This window comes from Salvia splendens, chromosome 10 (assembly GCF_004379255.2).
Source record: "Salvia splendens isolate huo1 chromosome 10, SspV2, whole genome shotgun sequence".
Taxonomy (NCBI): domain Eukaryota; kingdom Viridiplantae; phylum Streptophyta; class Magnoliopsida; order Lamiales; family Lamiaceae; genus Salvia; species Salvia splendens.
Genome location: NC_056041.1, coordinates 28,012,376 through 28,027,778, shown reverse-complemented (window position 1 = coordinate 28,027,778; position 15,403 = coordinate 28,012,376). Strand labels below are relative to the sequence as shown.

General features: G+C 33.0%; 1 protein-coding gene across 1 annotated transcript; it reads right to left on the bottom strand.

Moving 5' to 3' along the window:
• Positions 1 to 6,583: 6,583 nt before the first annotated feature.
• On the bottom strand, positions 6,584 to 9,307 carry LOC121753083 (F-box protein At2g32560-like). Its single transcript, XM_042148246.1, has 5 exons — positions 8,414 to 9,307; positions 7,999 to 8,078; positions 7,743 to 7,915; positions 7,466 to 7,540; positions 6,584 to 6,908 (listed from the first exon to the last, which is right to left on the bottom strand). The coding sequence occupies exons 1-5, from the start codon at positions 9,020 to 9,022 to the stop codon at positions 6,721 to 6,723; spliced, it is 1,125 nt and encodes a 374-aa protein (XP_042004180.1). The 5' UTR covers positions 9,023 to 9,307; the 3' UTR covers positions 6,584 to 6,720.
• Positions 9,308 to 15,403: the final 6,096 nt, after the last annotated feature.

Here is a 15,403-nt window from a genome sequence, read left to right as displayed (position 1 = left end):
TATAGTAACATTAAATATTTAACTAATATTTTTAAGTAAAAAATATACTATAATTCACTATAATATTTTTTCTTCTCAAATTAAAAAAAAAATTAATTAAATTTTTTAAGTGAAAATTAATCACATGCAAAAAGAATTTTCTATAATTCACTTTAATATTTTTATTAAAAAAAGTTATTATTAGATTGATTTTTTCTTCATATAGACTGAGTTTTATAATGAATAATATTTAATTTTAAAAATAAATAAATTATAATTAAAGTATTTTAAGGTTGTATTTATTTTTAAACTCATAATGACAATAAACTATTTTAAGTAAATAAAAATATAAAAATAGTATACTAGGTGTGATGCCCCGGAATTTCGTTCCCTACTTTCGAGATATCGGATTTAATTAGTATTATTAAGCGCTAGTAGAAGCCGGATTCTCTTGTAATCGTGGAATTCTCGTTGTAATTCCGATTTTGGAGTAATCTAAGTATTTTTGTTGAAAAAAAAATTAAGTGCAAGGAAATTTCTATTTCAAGGATAAAGTGGAGAAAATAGTTTAATTAGAGAAATGTGGAATATACATATGTATTTTTAAAATACAACATGGATGCATGGAGCTACGCGTAAGATTCCTTCAAGCACATAGGAGACCCTTCTCAAAGAGGAATAAAGAGGAATTGTAGTGGCTAAACTTAAGATAAAAGCTAAATTGCTGTCAAGGGAGCTGCAGTACAAGATCTTCTACCCTTTTCTCTTCTCTTTCCCATCCTTCTCGAAGTTGGCTCCCCACTAAACTCCAAAGTTACAGCCATGCACCAAGATTGACCACCAAAGAGGTTAGAAGAAATTTCCTCAAATAAAGTGATGAAAATAGTGAGCAAAAGGGGGAGAGGCAGCAGGCTAAAGGATCAGCCGAGATGCCCTCCAAAGAGCTGTAAAATCAGCAAGATCATGCACCATTCCCAAACTTTCACCAATTAAGAAACCAAGACAAAAGCCACAACTATGTGAGCTTATAGTAAGCCCCAAAAGAGAAGGGCTCCTGCAGGAGCATATACATACATATAATTCATGAGATCAGCCCCATGAGACTCCCAAGAAATTACACCAAATTGGTATGAAAAGCATAATCACAAAGCTTGAAAGAGAGCTAAGATACAGCCCCAAAATAAAAGCTCAACTTCCCAAGATTTAAGGCACAAAATGCCAAGGCAAGTGAGGCCAAAACAAGTATTTGAGTTGAGGAATAAGCATATCAGGTGGGCTTTCTTTTAATATCCAACACATTAGTGTGGATATAAAGCAAATACTTGTGAAATTATGAAATGTCTATCTTTTCTCAAAATGAAGTTATGACTATTTTCAAGTTGTTGTCATGCCATAAAATGTTTGTTTTTGAGGTCTATATGTTGGGGCTATATGCATGGGCGACGCCAAAACTATGTAACGAATTCGGTTCCCAATGGGACCGCAAATCCTGTTCGGAATAATGTGCGCGAGGGCTGTGAGCCATCCAAGAGGGGTTGGCCAGCTATGGTGTCCGCGGGAGGTGGCCACCTTCACGGTACACGATTCTCAGATATGGTATGAGTTTTGAAGAACTTAGACTGCAGTCGGACTTTTAAGATCACAAAAGAATTTAGTATGCTCGGGCCTTTTAAGATGGATGACAACTATGTAATGTATGTTTTGCTTTTTGGCACGTTCCCACTTAGTACTCTTGTACTCAGTCATGCATGTATTTATAAATGTGCAGGTTGAACGTCAAGAGGAAGGAGTATTGATCGGAGTCGATGTTATTAAATAATCAAGTGGATCTTCCAACGATTCGTGTCTTCATACACAAAGTCGTTTAGTAAGAACTTATTCTATTGTGCTTTTGTGAAGTAAGAATTGTAGAATCTCACCATCGAACTCTGATTTATTTGATGAGATGTTTATTCTGTTTCAAGACCATGTAATTGAATACTTGGCTTCTATTTTATGATATCAATCGACTTGGCCTTTGTGCAAATTCTCAAGTTCAACCCAATTTCTTCCTCGCTTCTTTAAATCCTTCTTATTAGTCGCAGTTTACCCGCTTTCCCCATCCTTAGCAAAATGTGGTCGTGACACTAGGAGTATTTAAGGAGTAACTAAAAATACAAAAATAGTATACTAGTATTTAAAGTCTAAAATGCCCTCAAACATAGTACATTTTTGGTGCCTAGGGTTACTTTAGTCTTATTGTACCAAAATTGCTATAAATTTTTTTTAGGACCATTGATGCATTTTTGACAAGATTAGACACTATTAGTATAGTTCACTCTAAATAAAAAGATAATAATGTAGAAGAGAGGAAAAAGTAGAGAGAATAAAGTAAGAGAGAGGGGAAAGTAAGTGAGAAGAAATGTATTGACTTTTACTAAAAAGGGAAATGACATCACAACTATGGAATGTAGCAAAATGACAAAATGACTCCACTACTATAGAACTGACAAACACGAGTTTTGCATGTTTTTAAGGGCTAGATTTAACTCATTTTAAATGTCAATCATGCAAATTATATTCTTAAATTGCATGTGTTATACATTTTGGTATTTTTGATGTGTTTCTTGATAAATGATAGAAAAAGACAGAAAAAAGTCAAGGTACTGCAGCCTCAGTTCAAGCCGATTTTCCCAGGGCTTTTGAATTCCAATCAGAGATTAGTTTATGCCATTCTCTTTGTCTTCAAAATAGCTTCGCGTGGATACCTTGAACATTTCAACCGGAGTTCTGTAGAGAAAGTTATGACCATTCTACGAACATTGCGCACTGCAGTCAAAACTTACGAAAATTTAGGCCGAAATTCAAGGAATAAAATAAATTGTTGCCCAAATCTCTCCCATTTATTGTAGGGCACGAAAATTATCAAAGCTAAACCTTTTTTCACCCTATAAATACCTCTTAACCTAATTTATATTCTTCATCGCAGAGCCTTCAATCATTCTCCCTCTCTACACACTCTTCCATCTCATATTCCACACATATATTCCTCCATCTTCCATTGGAGCGAAGCTCTGTAGATCCAGGCAAGAGAAGACTGAAGATTGAAGATTCAACCTTGGGTTTTATCAACTTCTTTCATGCCTCGTACTATATTTGTAGTTTTTACTTGTCTATGAGTAGAAACATCATTTGTGGAATTTTTGGTGAAAATATTCAATTGTTTTTCCTTGTTAGCTCTTGTAGTTATTTGATTTATCCTTATGTTTTCTATATTCAATAGATTAGCTACCTTTTGAATACATGTTAGAGTTGATTAGAGTACTCGGGAGACGAAATAATTGACTTGGAAAAGGGATAATTCACACTTTAATTCAATAAAACTAAGGAGAGTTGAGGTTTCACGTGAGGTCATTGGTCTTAACAATCTTTTGGGAGTTAGATGTTAGAGATTTAAAGGGGACTTTGGTTTCAACATCTAATCTACGGATTTCTCACCTCGGTAGGGGGTTTAATCTAATAGAGCGACCGACTTAATAACTCTAGAGACCGTAATTCAAGGAAGTCGATTGGATAATAGCTCGTGGCCGTGTTTATGGATCTTAAAATTCTATACTCTATCGCCTATTTTGTATTATATGTTTATATGCTTTATGTTATGTGTTTATTTGTTTCTGTCTAGTTTAATAAATCAAACCAAAACCTCCGTGTCTCTAAATAGTATATGACGCTTAGTATATATGATAGTCAGTTGCAATCTCATTCCCTGTGTTCGATATCCCGGTACTGACCTTTAGCTATACTAGATCTACCCTGTAAACTTGCAGACATTTTTAGCACTAATAAATAGTGCATCAAAAACGGGGGGGGGGTATCTATTAGGTTGGGTTTGGGAATTTACACGTTGTGGGTGGGAGGGGTTGGGGTGGATTTTGGTGGTTTGGTGGGTGGGATTTCTCGATTTTTATTATTTAAGAAAAAAAAATGTACAAATACACCCTCATTTTCACTTCCTTTAATCCCTTTCATTTCACTTCCTCTTAATCCTAGGTGTGCACACGGTTCAAAAAAATGAATCTGAACCAACCTGGGTTGGTAGTTGGCGGTTCCGGTTCATGGCCCGAAACCACTGGTTCAAGCGGCGGTTCCGGGCCGGTTTAGCAGTTCACTTAAATATTTTTTTTGGCTTATGAATTCTATGAAACCATTATTGGTTTTTCTCTTTTATAGAGAGATCTTTGAATTTTCACTTTCAATGTGGGACAAAAATATGTTGAAGTATTTTCTTTGATAACTACATGTTTAGATCATTCATTCATCTTTTTCCAATGTGGGATACAAAACTTTTTTTTGTCTTCTACTTTTCTTTATTTTTTGTATAATATATATTAATAAACTTATTATATGAATATATTCTTGATAGATAAAAATAAACATTTATTGAGAAATATGATTTGTATATAGAACAATAATTATTTGTATAATAATTATTCTCTTAATGTGTATAATACTCCATAAATTTATTAGTTAACATATACATAAATTTATACACAAATAAATCGATCATGATAAAGAACTAATGAATAATAATCCATGTAATAATATTTGTTGTTAAATTATAATAATAGAAGATAGAGTACTAATATAGACAAAGAATGATGGGAGGCCTATTATGTAGTTATAAATAATGACTTTTATCCCATATTGAAAGAAAGAGTAACACATCCAAGAATGTGTAACTATAAAAGAGAATAATCCAATACACTCTCTTCCAATTTAAATGCTCAAATCCAACATTAAGTGTTGACATTTTAAATATTAAAAGGTTTAACATTCTTGGATGTTACACATTTTAAGTGTTGACATTATGTATTGGATTATTCTTTTTTATAGTTACACATTCTTGGATGTGTTACTCTTTCTTTCAATATGGGATAAAAGTCATTATTTATAACCAGATGATAGATCTCCCATCATTCTTTGTCGATATTAGTACTCTATCTTCTATTATTATAATTTAACAACAAATATTATTACATGAACTATTATTCATTAGTTCTTTATCATTATCGATTTGCTTATGTTTATAAATTTATGTATATGTTAACTAATAAATACTATTATACACATTAAAAGAATAATTATTATACAAATTATATAAATCTAATGATAACTATTATACAAATAATTATTTTTCTATATACAAATCAATCATATTTCACAATAATTATTTATTTTTATCTATCAAGAATATATTCAAATAATAATTTTGTTTATGTATATTATACAAAAGATGAAGAAAAGTGGAAGACAAAAGAAAGTTTTGTATCTCATATTGGAAAAAGATGAATGAATGATCTAAACATGTAATTATAAAAGAAAATACTTTATTATAGTTTGTCCCACATTGAAAGTGAAACATAAAACATTCAAGGATGTCTCTATAAAAAAGAAATAACCAAGAATGGTTTCATAGTATTCATAAGCCCATCAAATATATATATGGGCTATTATGAATTTCTTGTATTCATTTATTTGTAAAAATTAATTTTTAAATAAAAAAATCAAATTTTATAAAAAAAAAATATATATTTTTTAATTTTAATTGCATCGCTGGTTTAACTATTGAACCTGCGGTTCCGGTTTCATATTTTGTTGAACCTGAACCGGACTATGTGAACCGCCGAACCGTCCGGCGGTTCGGTTTGTGCATGCCTACTCTTGATTCCTTTCATTTCATATCTCTTTCATACCAAAAAAATCAATGGATTCCCATGACCTTTTAAACAACCTCGATCCATGCCAAAAGATGAACGATTTCCCCTCCAACAAAAGTTGTTTCGAAAGTATCCTAGTAGACTGGGTACAACAATAAGTACCTAATCTTCTAGGACTGGGTTAAGGAGATGTACAACGCTCAGAAGCCGAGGGGCTTCACCGAGCATGAGTATGAAAGGCTCTACACTGGTTGTGGGTTTAAAAGGACGTGATAAAGTGGGACATCATCTAGAGTCCTAGACCAACGCCCAAAAGATGTGGCTAAGCGGGCACTGCTTGGCCGACATTGCTAGGAAGGCGAATGAGGTCTTCTTTAGTGATGAGGGAAGCCCTTCAAGTTTTTCGATGTTTGACAACTTCTGCAGAGGAGCCCTGCATTCAGCTTGGGGCTGAAGGCTGGAAGTGGTGCGTCATATAGAACAAAAACTTCGGTCATGACCCTGGATCATCTCCGACTGCAAAACCTCACATTGCGCATACTCACTAAAAACATTGAACGACATGATTCGTAGGTATTTAAATTTTACAACTAAAACAATGACTAGTGCACATTATTGGAAGAGGTATGAGGAAAGAGTGTCCATGTGGGAGTTGTAGTCTGATGCAGGATAAGGGGGAAATGATAATGCGGTGGGGTGTTGTGGTATGAAAGTAGTCCTCCAATTGTGGATGCTCTATATAATATAGCTATGATGATAGCCAATCTGGGATAAGAAATTGATGATCATTGGGCCTATCCTTCTGTTTTCTTGGTTTATCCAACCTCTTTCACTTCCTTCCACTTGTGTTTTAGTGTTAGTGTTGTGTAAAGTTATAAACACAACCAATCTTTCAATGTACATGTGTCTGAGGAAACAAAGGGGGAAATTAAAAATAAATACTAGATCTAGCATAGGCTTATGCATCAAAGTGCAAAAAAAAAAGCAAAGCCCTTATATGATGAGGCTATCTACAAATTCGAGAAAGGGATGTAATGAAAATGAACTATTCTAAGGTGCAGTTTGGCCATAGCTGCTTCCATTTTTCAATTTCTTGTTTGTTGCTAAGTTTTCTGATCCCACCATAAAATCCATCCACGTCATTACCAATCTCTCTGTGGCCCTTCCTCCTCATCTCCGCCTTCCGCCACCGCGACTCTCCGCTGTATTGCTTGAACTCCAACACTATTGTATCTACACAAACAAACACACTTTTTAGCCACTTTTTCCCATTTTCTAGGACACAAACCTTAAAGTAGGTAGTTTAACATGTTTATTAGCCCATTATAAATGCATGAATTATGGATTTAACAACCTTATCAAACTCAAATTTTAAGATTCTATATAAAAATACTCATTCTATCCTGTCTCAAGTTTTCTTTTTTTTTCGTCCATAATTGAGTGTCTCATTTACCTTTTACTACTTTTGCTAATGGCCTCTGGCATTCCACTAACTAATCGCTCACTCATATTTTATTTAAAATAAATATAATAAAAGTAGGACTCACTCTACTAACTTTTTCTACCACTTTCTATTACATTTTTGAAACTTTGTGTCAAGTCAACTTATGATACTTAATCGTGGATGGAAAAAGTAACACTTTATCTCTCTCTTACTTTATCCCCTTTTTTACTTTTTCTCTCTTTTTTTTTTTCCACTTATACAATTCTCTTATCATTTAACCACCACCTAAAAACATGTATCCAAAGAAAGGTGTGATATGTAAGAGGACAAGAGTTAATGTGCTCACCGCTTTCATGACAGTGACAACTTAATTCATTGGCACTGCAGGAATCCAGATGTGCAACCACTCCATACCACCAACCTATGGTGTTGGGAGAAGAAAACATTAAAAATCTTCATTAATGAATACAGTTGGACAGATCCAACTATTGAAATTTTGAAACCCACCCCACCCCACCCCCTCCCCTTTCAATGCAAAATCTTTTTCTTGACTCTTCCCTGGTCATGATGATGAGGCAACTCTCTCTCACACACACACACAAAAAAAGTGAGGAAACACACACCATATGGAAAGTCTTTGTTTTTCCTCCACTGTATCTCGATGTGATCATCAGGTTTGAGATCATTTAAGCAGGTCGAAATGTGAAGAACATTTGCAGGAGTTTTCACAGTTGGTGCTCTAATTCTTTTCCAATCAATCCCTTCTTCAATCATAGACCGGCCTTTAGCTTTATACCTGCAAAAATATCAAATCTTGATACTAAAAACCAAATCTTGATACTCAACAAGAATGATTTTAAGCCCATTGTTGATCCAAACCTAGCAACAAAATTGTCTGTGGCCGAATCATAGCTTAACTGTGCATCATAACATGAAAGCATAAATCCCACATGCCCATTCTGCACATCACAAAACTTAAATCAGTAAACTAATTAACTTGTTTAGACCATTTCTACTAAACTCAAATCCATTTTAGTGTAAATGTCACATTAAATATGATTTTACTCTAACCATTCACACTAAACTCAAACTTAAAAGAAAATTCACTATATTATGTCTTTCTTACTCACAATTTTTTTTTAAAAAAAAGTTTAGTTGTGGTTTAGTGTAAATCTAAAAATAGGCATTTTATACTCAAAAACCAAAAATGGATTTGGTTTTTTATTATAGGAGCTAATTACATAGGAGATGGTCTTACATCAAGAAATTAAATTCCTTGAAAATGAAAATTTACCTCTCTGTTGAAAACCTGAGCTGGAAACCAGAAATTTCCAGTTTCAAGAGCAAGATAGCATGACATGACTGAGTTTGGTGTTACTCTTTTCTCCCTCATCTCTGATTTGAACCTGAAAAGGGTGGAGAAGAGCCATGATTTGCTCCTCCTTCTTTCAGTGAAAAGCAAGTATCTTTTTGGAGGAATCTGAGATTGCCATTGTGTGTAAGCAGCAACACCAATGGATTCACTCCATTTCTGTTTCAAGAGCTTCTGCCATAGATGATCACTTGTGCACTTCCCTCTCAAAGCTAAGCAAACCCCAGCCATGCTGCAGAGCTCAGCAGCTGAGAGTTTCTCAAGAATGCAGTCCAGAACCAAATCAGGGAGATCAACTAGAGAAATGCTACAAATTTCTTGTTTTCTCTCAAATTTAGTGCTCACAATTTTGTTGGATGATGGAGTTTGACTGAGATCCTTTCTTTTCTTGGCCAACAGACAAAGAATCTCCCTAAAAAACAAGGGGAATCTCCACAATCTTGATCCCATTTTGGGAGTTGGTTTTGGCTTCAGAAATGACTGAGAAAAAAGCAGTAGGAAAGATAGGAAATAAACCAGGAAAAGCAGCATTGTGAAACAAGAGATTTTTTTAGAGAAAGGTGTGGAGATCTAATCTAATCTAAAAGGAGGTTTTTTGCATGAAGATAAGTAACTTGTGATTTGAACAAAGATGTTTAAATCAGCTGAAAATAAAGTTTGTTAATTTATAGTAATGCTTGGAAGAAAATGGCGGAGTAGGCAAGATTAATCAAATGGATTTAATGGTTAAGAAAAAGGGGCTCTGTCTATAGACAACACAACCGACAATTTTGATTGTTGGGAGTTACAACTCCACAATCGATGAACCATGAAAACACCTCCCACCCAATTTATGTGGCCTTCATCTACATGCATTGAATCCTCACACCTCTAAGCAATAAATACTTGTATTAATTTAAATATTTTTTTAAACCGAGGAATAAAATCTAGAGGAATTGAGCCGTTTACTTTCCTAGGATTTCTATTGCTAAAAGCCTAAACCCTTTGGTGAAAACAATGCCTTTGTTTACATCAAACGACAATCTTGGAACACAAACAATGCATCCACATCTTCCTCTGCTTTAATCTAGATTGTCAAGACTTTCACTTTCATTAAAAAATAAGTTTTCATATTAAATTAGGGCGTGGTGAAAAGGGTTTCTCCATATTTTATCAAGAAAACTGTCAAGATCGATTTTTTTTGATAAAATTGAAATGGCTTCTTGCTGAAAAGTAAAAGACGTATCAAAAATTGGTGGGTGCACAGGTAACCTATTTATGGACACGTGGCAGTAAAATACTGAATTTTCAATTTTTATCTAAATGAACAGCTTTTTTTGTAAAATATAGTCGCTTCGTTACTTGTTAATAGATGCATTTCTTTTTGGCACGAAGTTTAAGAATAATGTATTAAATGGATAGTGGAAAAAGTAAGAGAGAATAAAGTAAGAGAGATGAATAGATAATTACTTTTTGCCAAAAATAAAAATGACTCAATTAACTTTGAACTTTCTAAAATAGAAAAATGACTCTATTAACATGAAATAGAATTAATTGCAAATGGTTAGAATTTATACTCATTAGAGATGTAGGCCAACCTTACTCTACCTAATTTCCTTCAGTTATTTTCATACGAAAAGAGATTTTACATTAAATAAATAGTCTTCCTAAAAGGACTATTAGATATTTTTATAGATGAATTAAATAGGGATATGGAGTTGAAGATGAAGTTGGTTCATCGGTAAATTAACTGAAATGGCTTGTTACCTAAATAAATCTAATTAGTTAATCAAACCATTACATATGAGTATGATATAATTGTTTGGATCAATCTTCTAATCATTAACTAAATGATGCCTATCTAACCAGCATATACAGCCCCCCTCTATACCAAGAAAGTAGGCATGCACAAATCCAACCGAACCGAACCGTTGGTTCTCAAACCGGAACCGGCGCGGCGGTTCCAAACCGGCAGACGGTTCGGCGGTTCATGCGGGCCGGTTCAGATTCAAGAATTTCAGGAACCGGAACCAGCAGTTCAAAACCGCCGGTTCGCCGGTTCAAACCGGCGGTTCAAATGAATTTTTTTTAAAAATATTTATTATTTATTATTTATAAAAATTAATTTTTATTTGTTGGGCCTTTGTATTCTAAAAACCATTCTTGGTTATTTCTATTTTATGGAAACATCCTTGAATATTTAGTGTTTCGCTTTCAATGTGGGACAAATATATTGAAGTATTTTCTCTTATAACTACATGTTTAGCTCATTCATTCATCTGTTTCCAATGTGGGATACAAAACTTTCTTTGTCTTCTACTTTTCTTTATTTTTTTACTATATTTTATTATTCACTGATTTTATCTTTATTTTTGTCATGATTCTTTTTCTAAGACAAATTTATAGATAATAATAGCATCAAATAGAATAGTTTAATTAAATTTGAATGTTGCATGTTGCTCATAATTTGTATATTTATATAATGTGGATGTGTTCAAATAATATTTGGATTTAAATGTGCTCACTTTTAATAATTCTAAGAAATCATTCTTGGTTGTTTCACTTTTATAGAGACATCCTTGAATATTTTGTGTTTCACTTTCAATGTGAGACAAAATATGTTGAAGTATTTTCTTTTATAACTATATGTTTAGAACATTCATTCATCCTTTTTCAATGTGGGATACAAAACTTTCCTTTGTTTTCTACTTTTCTTTATTTTATACTACATTTTATTATTCACTAACATTATATTTATTTTTGTATGATTTTTTTAAGACAAATTTATAGATAATAATAGTATCAACTAGAATAGTTTAGTTTGAATAGTTTAATTAAATTTGAATGTTGCATGTTGCTCATAATTTGTATATTTATAGAATGTGGACGTGTTCAAATAATTGGATTTAAGCATGTTGCTAATTTTTCTCAATATATTGATTAAAATGTGAAAAGAACAACAATTAATATAATTTGTATCATAATGATAAAAATAGATAACTAAAGAATGATTTGCATAGTGATAAAATATAGTTTATATATTTATATATTAGTGGTAGACTAATAGTATGATTTTGTATAATTGTTATTATACTAATAGATGTAGTATACTTTATATAAATAAAATTATTATTTGTGAATACATTCTTGATTGATAAGAATAAATAATTATTGAGTAATATGATTTGTGTATAGATAAATAATCATTCATATAATAGTTATTGCTATATTAACACAATTTGTAATAATTATTCTCTTAATGTGTATAATGGTATTTATTAGTTAACATATACTGCATAAACTTACACACAAACGAATCGATAATGATAGAGGATTAAAGAATAATACTTTATGTAATAATATTTGTTGTTAAATTATAATTATAATAATAGAAAATAGTCAAGATATAAACAAAGATGATGGAAATCTACCATTTAGTTACAAATAATGACTTTTATCCCACATTGAAAGAAAGAGCAACACATCCAAGAACATGTAGCTATAAAAGAGAATCATCCAATACACTATCTTTCAACTCAAAGGCTCAAATCCAACATTATAAGTTGTGACTTGTAATCTCAGTCAAATAAAGACTAAAATAAAAAAAAAATATTAAACCGCCGAACCGACTCGGAACCGGCGGTTTTGGCTGAAAACTGGCGGTTTTGAACCTCCCCGTGAACCGCCGATTTTTTGAACCGAAACCGAAACTGCCTAGAACCTTGGCAGGCCGGTTCAGGTTCAATGAAATTTTAAACCGTGAACCAACCGGAACCGGCGGTGTTTGAACCGAGTGCATGCCTACAAGCAAGGCATCCGATCTTATTTTTGAGACTTCATCATATATTTTGTTACTGGGCACTTTACCAATAGTTTCACTCTATCATTATTATACTCCAATTAACTTAGGTAACGTGAGAGAGAAAATGGGATGCTTTGACTTTCGAAAGATTAGAAGCAAAATTACATTTCAAGGAAATGCGTTAAACTTAAAGAAATAGAAACACTAATCAATCAATATTTAATTGTCGTATCTCGACTACAGAAGAGTATTATTTCTACTTATTATTGGAATAAAGTCCATACGTACTCACTCCGTCCCATCAAAATACGAGCAATATACAAAATTGGTAAAATCAAAAAGAGGAGAAAGGTAGTTAAAGTGGTGTTAATGGATAGTGGGATCTCATTATAATTAGAGTTTTAATGGTGATATAAGTTATAAATAAATTGATATATAAGAGTAATAAATTGTGATAACTTTCCATAGCCCACATATATATATATATATATATGACGGACGAAAATGAAAATTGCATATATATTTATGGAACGGATAGAGTATAATATATGCGTGTGTGAGATAATCTTGATCTTTCCAAAAATTCAACTAGAGGCTTAGGCCCTACTATCTAAGAGTCTCCAAGAGAGAGGATAAATGGAAATAACTATCATATTTACCCTTTTTCATAAAAAATCATATTTCAATGTAAATGGTATTTGAGAAGGTATTATACCTTCTTCAATTTTGAAAAGTTATCTTTACATCTTCTCCACACAAAAGATAAAAAATTAGTTATTTTATTTATCTTTTTTAATTCACCTTTTTTTCTCGGAGTTCATTAATATTTAAGAAAGTACATATACCTTTTTAAGAAAGTACAACTTTTTCAATTTAAATTTTTCCCTTGGAGATATTCTAACATGTATTGATGTAAAATTAAACACATCGATTCTAGCAATGCCAGCGACACTCATGGTCTTTTTTTATTTTATAATATACTAAGTTCTTGTGAGTTTTCTAGTACTCCCTTTGTTCCATTAGAGCATCCACACCACTAGACGAGCGCGACGGAGGAGCGGCTCGTGCCAGCGACACACATGGTCTTTTTTTTTTATTTTATAATATACTAAGTTCTTGTGAGTTTTCTAGTACTCCCTTTGTTCCATTAGAGCATCCACACCACTGGATGAGCGCGCGGACGAGCGACTGGCGAGCCGCTCATCCGTCGCGCTCGTCCACTATTGCGATCGGCAAGCGGTTCACGGACGAGCGGGACGGACGACCTCTTGTCCGTCGGATTTCTCATTTGTCCGTGCGCTTGTCCGTCGTCTCATCCGCTATTGTGGCTTGTCGACGGACGTCCCGGAGGACGAGAGCAATTTTCGATTTTTTTTTGTGATGTCCTAGTGCTTGTCCGATATTGTGCAGTGGGATGTCCAAGTGACGCGACAATGCAGTGGGATGTCCAAGTGACGCGACAGAAAGTGTTTTTAGGATGTCTTAGTGATGTAGCAGTGCAGTGAGATGTCCTAGTAACGTGACAGAAGGTGTTTTGGGATGTCTTAGTGCTTGCCGTGTGGATATCCGTCCTATTGTGGATGCTCTTAGTGTTAGAACATATTCATATTTGAGCCGCTCCATGAAAGTTGGACAATTTCTTTTTCTTTTTTTTAACACAATCCACTTATCTCTTTTACTTTATTCTTCTTCTACTTTACTCTCTCCTACTAGTTTTCTCTTCTATTTTATTCTCACTTTATTTAACTTATTAAATATGTATTACTTAATCTCCGTGTCCAGAAAAAATGCTATAACACTAATGGAATGCAACGGCTGAAGAACTTCTCTGGTTCTCCCCCCTTCACAAATCATTTGCAAATGTAATGCCATTTGATAAATAATTATGAATTTGGATAGGTATACCAAATTCTATTGCAATTACTCCATTTCCTACTCTTTTAAGTAGAGTAGGAAATTAATGTGCACTGCCCTCTTTATCTCTTTTCCTTTTCTTTGACATGCTCTAGTTAATGTTGTTGGTAGATTATTTTCCCCCACCTTTTAGAGTGGCACCAATAATATCAACTCTTATTTAGTAATTATTGAAGAAAAATAAAGAGTTTAGCATTTAGTTATTATTGAAGAAAAATAAAGAGTTTAGTAGTACAGAACATAAATAAGAGTGGCACCAATAATATCAACTCTTATTTAGTAATTATTGAAGAAAAATAAAGAGTTTAGCATTTAGTAATTATTGAAGAAAAATAAAGAGTTTAGTCGTACAGAACATAAATAAACAAAGTAAAGTAATTGGGATTGCCCTATAGGTGATCAAATTCAAGCTATCAAAATCCCCTTATTCATGCCACTAGTTCTAGACTCTACATAATCCCCTTATTCACATAAAAAACTGTTTCTAAAATACTCCTTCTCTTCCGTCCCAACTTAATTGTCACTCTTTTCCATTTCGGTCAGTCCCAACTTAATTGTCACACTTCATTTTTACCATAAAAGATAAGTAGGTCTCACATCCCACTAACTTACTCTACTCACATTTTATTACTCCCTCTGTCCCAAGGAAGTTGAGACAAAACTTTTGAGCACGGAGATTAAGAATTTATATTAAATAAATAGGATAGATGAAAAATATAGAAAAGATAAGAGAGAGAGTAAAGTAAATGATGGAATAAAGTAAAAGTGATTAGATGCTTTGTCTTTTGTTAAAAAAGGAAATGACTCAACTTTCTTAGGACGGAGAGAGTATAAAATAGAGTAAATGTCAATTTTGGTCCTAAACATAAAACCAAAATATGAATTTGGTCTAAAACATTGACTTTTTGAAAAATAGGTTCATAACAAATGAAATCCTTGTCATAGTAGTCCCTTTTTTACGATTCCTTCAAAAAACTAACAGCCATGTCATGTCACTGTGCAATTAGCGTTGACCATTAATTTTTTGACGTAACCGTAAAAAAAAGACTGCTTTGTTGACATTCATTCGTTATGGACCTGTTTTTCAAAAAGTGAATATTTTGGACTAAATTCATATTTTGATCCTATGTTTAGGACCAAAATTGACCTTTACTCTATAAAATAATATAAAAAAAATGAGTCTCACATTCCACTAATTTTTCCAACCAACTTTTCAT

Coding starts and splice junctions, on each gene's coding strand:
- LOC121753083 (XM_042148246.1), bottom strand. CDS start 9,022: ATGCTGCTTTTCCTGGTTTATTTCCTATCTTTCCTACTGCTTTTTTCT. Junction 8,079..8,413: donor CTCAGGTTTTCAACAGAGAG/GTAAATTTTCAT, acceptor TGTGATGTGCAG/AATGGGCATGTGGGATTTAT. Junction 6,909..7,465: donor TTGTCACTGTCATGAAAGCG/GTGAGCACATTA, acceptor TTGTTTGTGTAG/ATACAATAGTGTTGGAGTTC.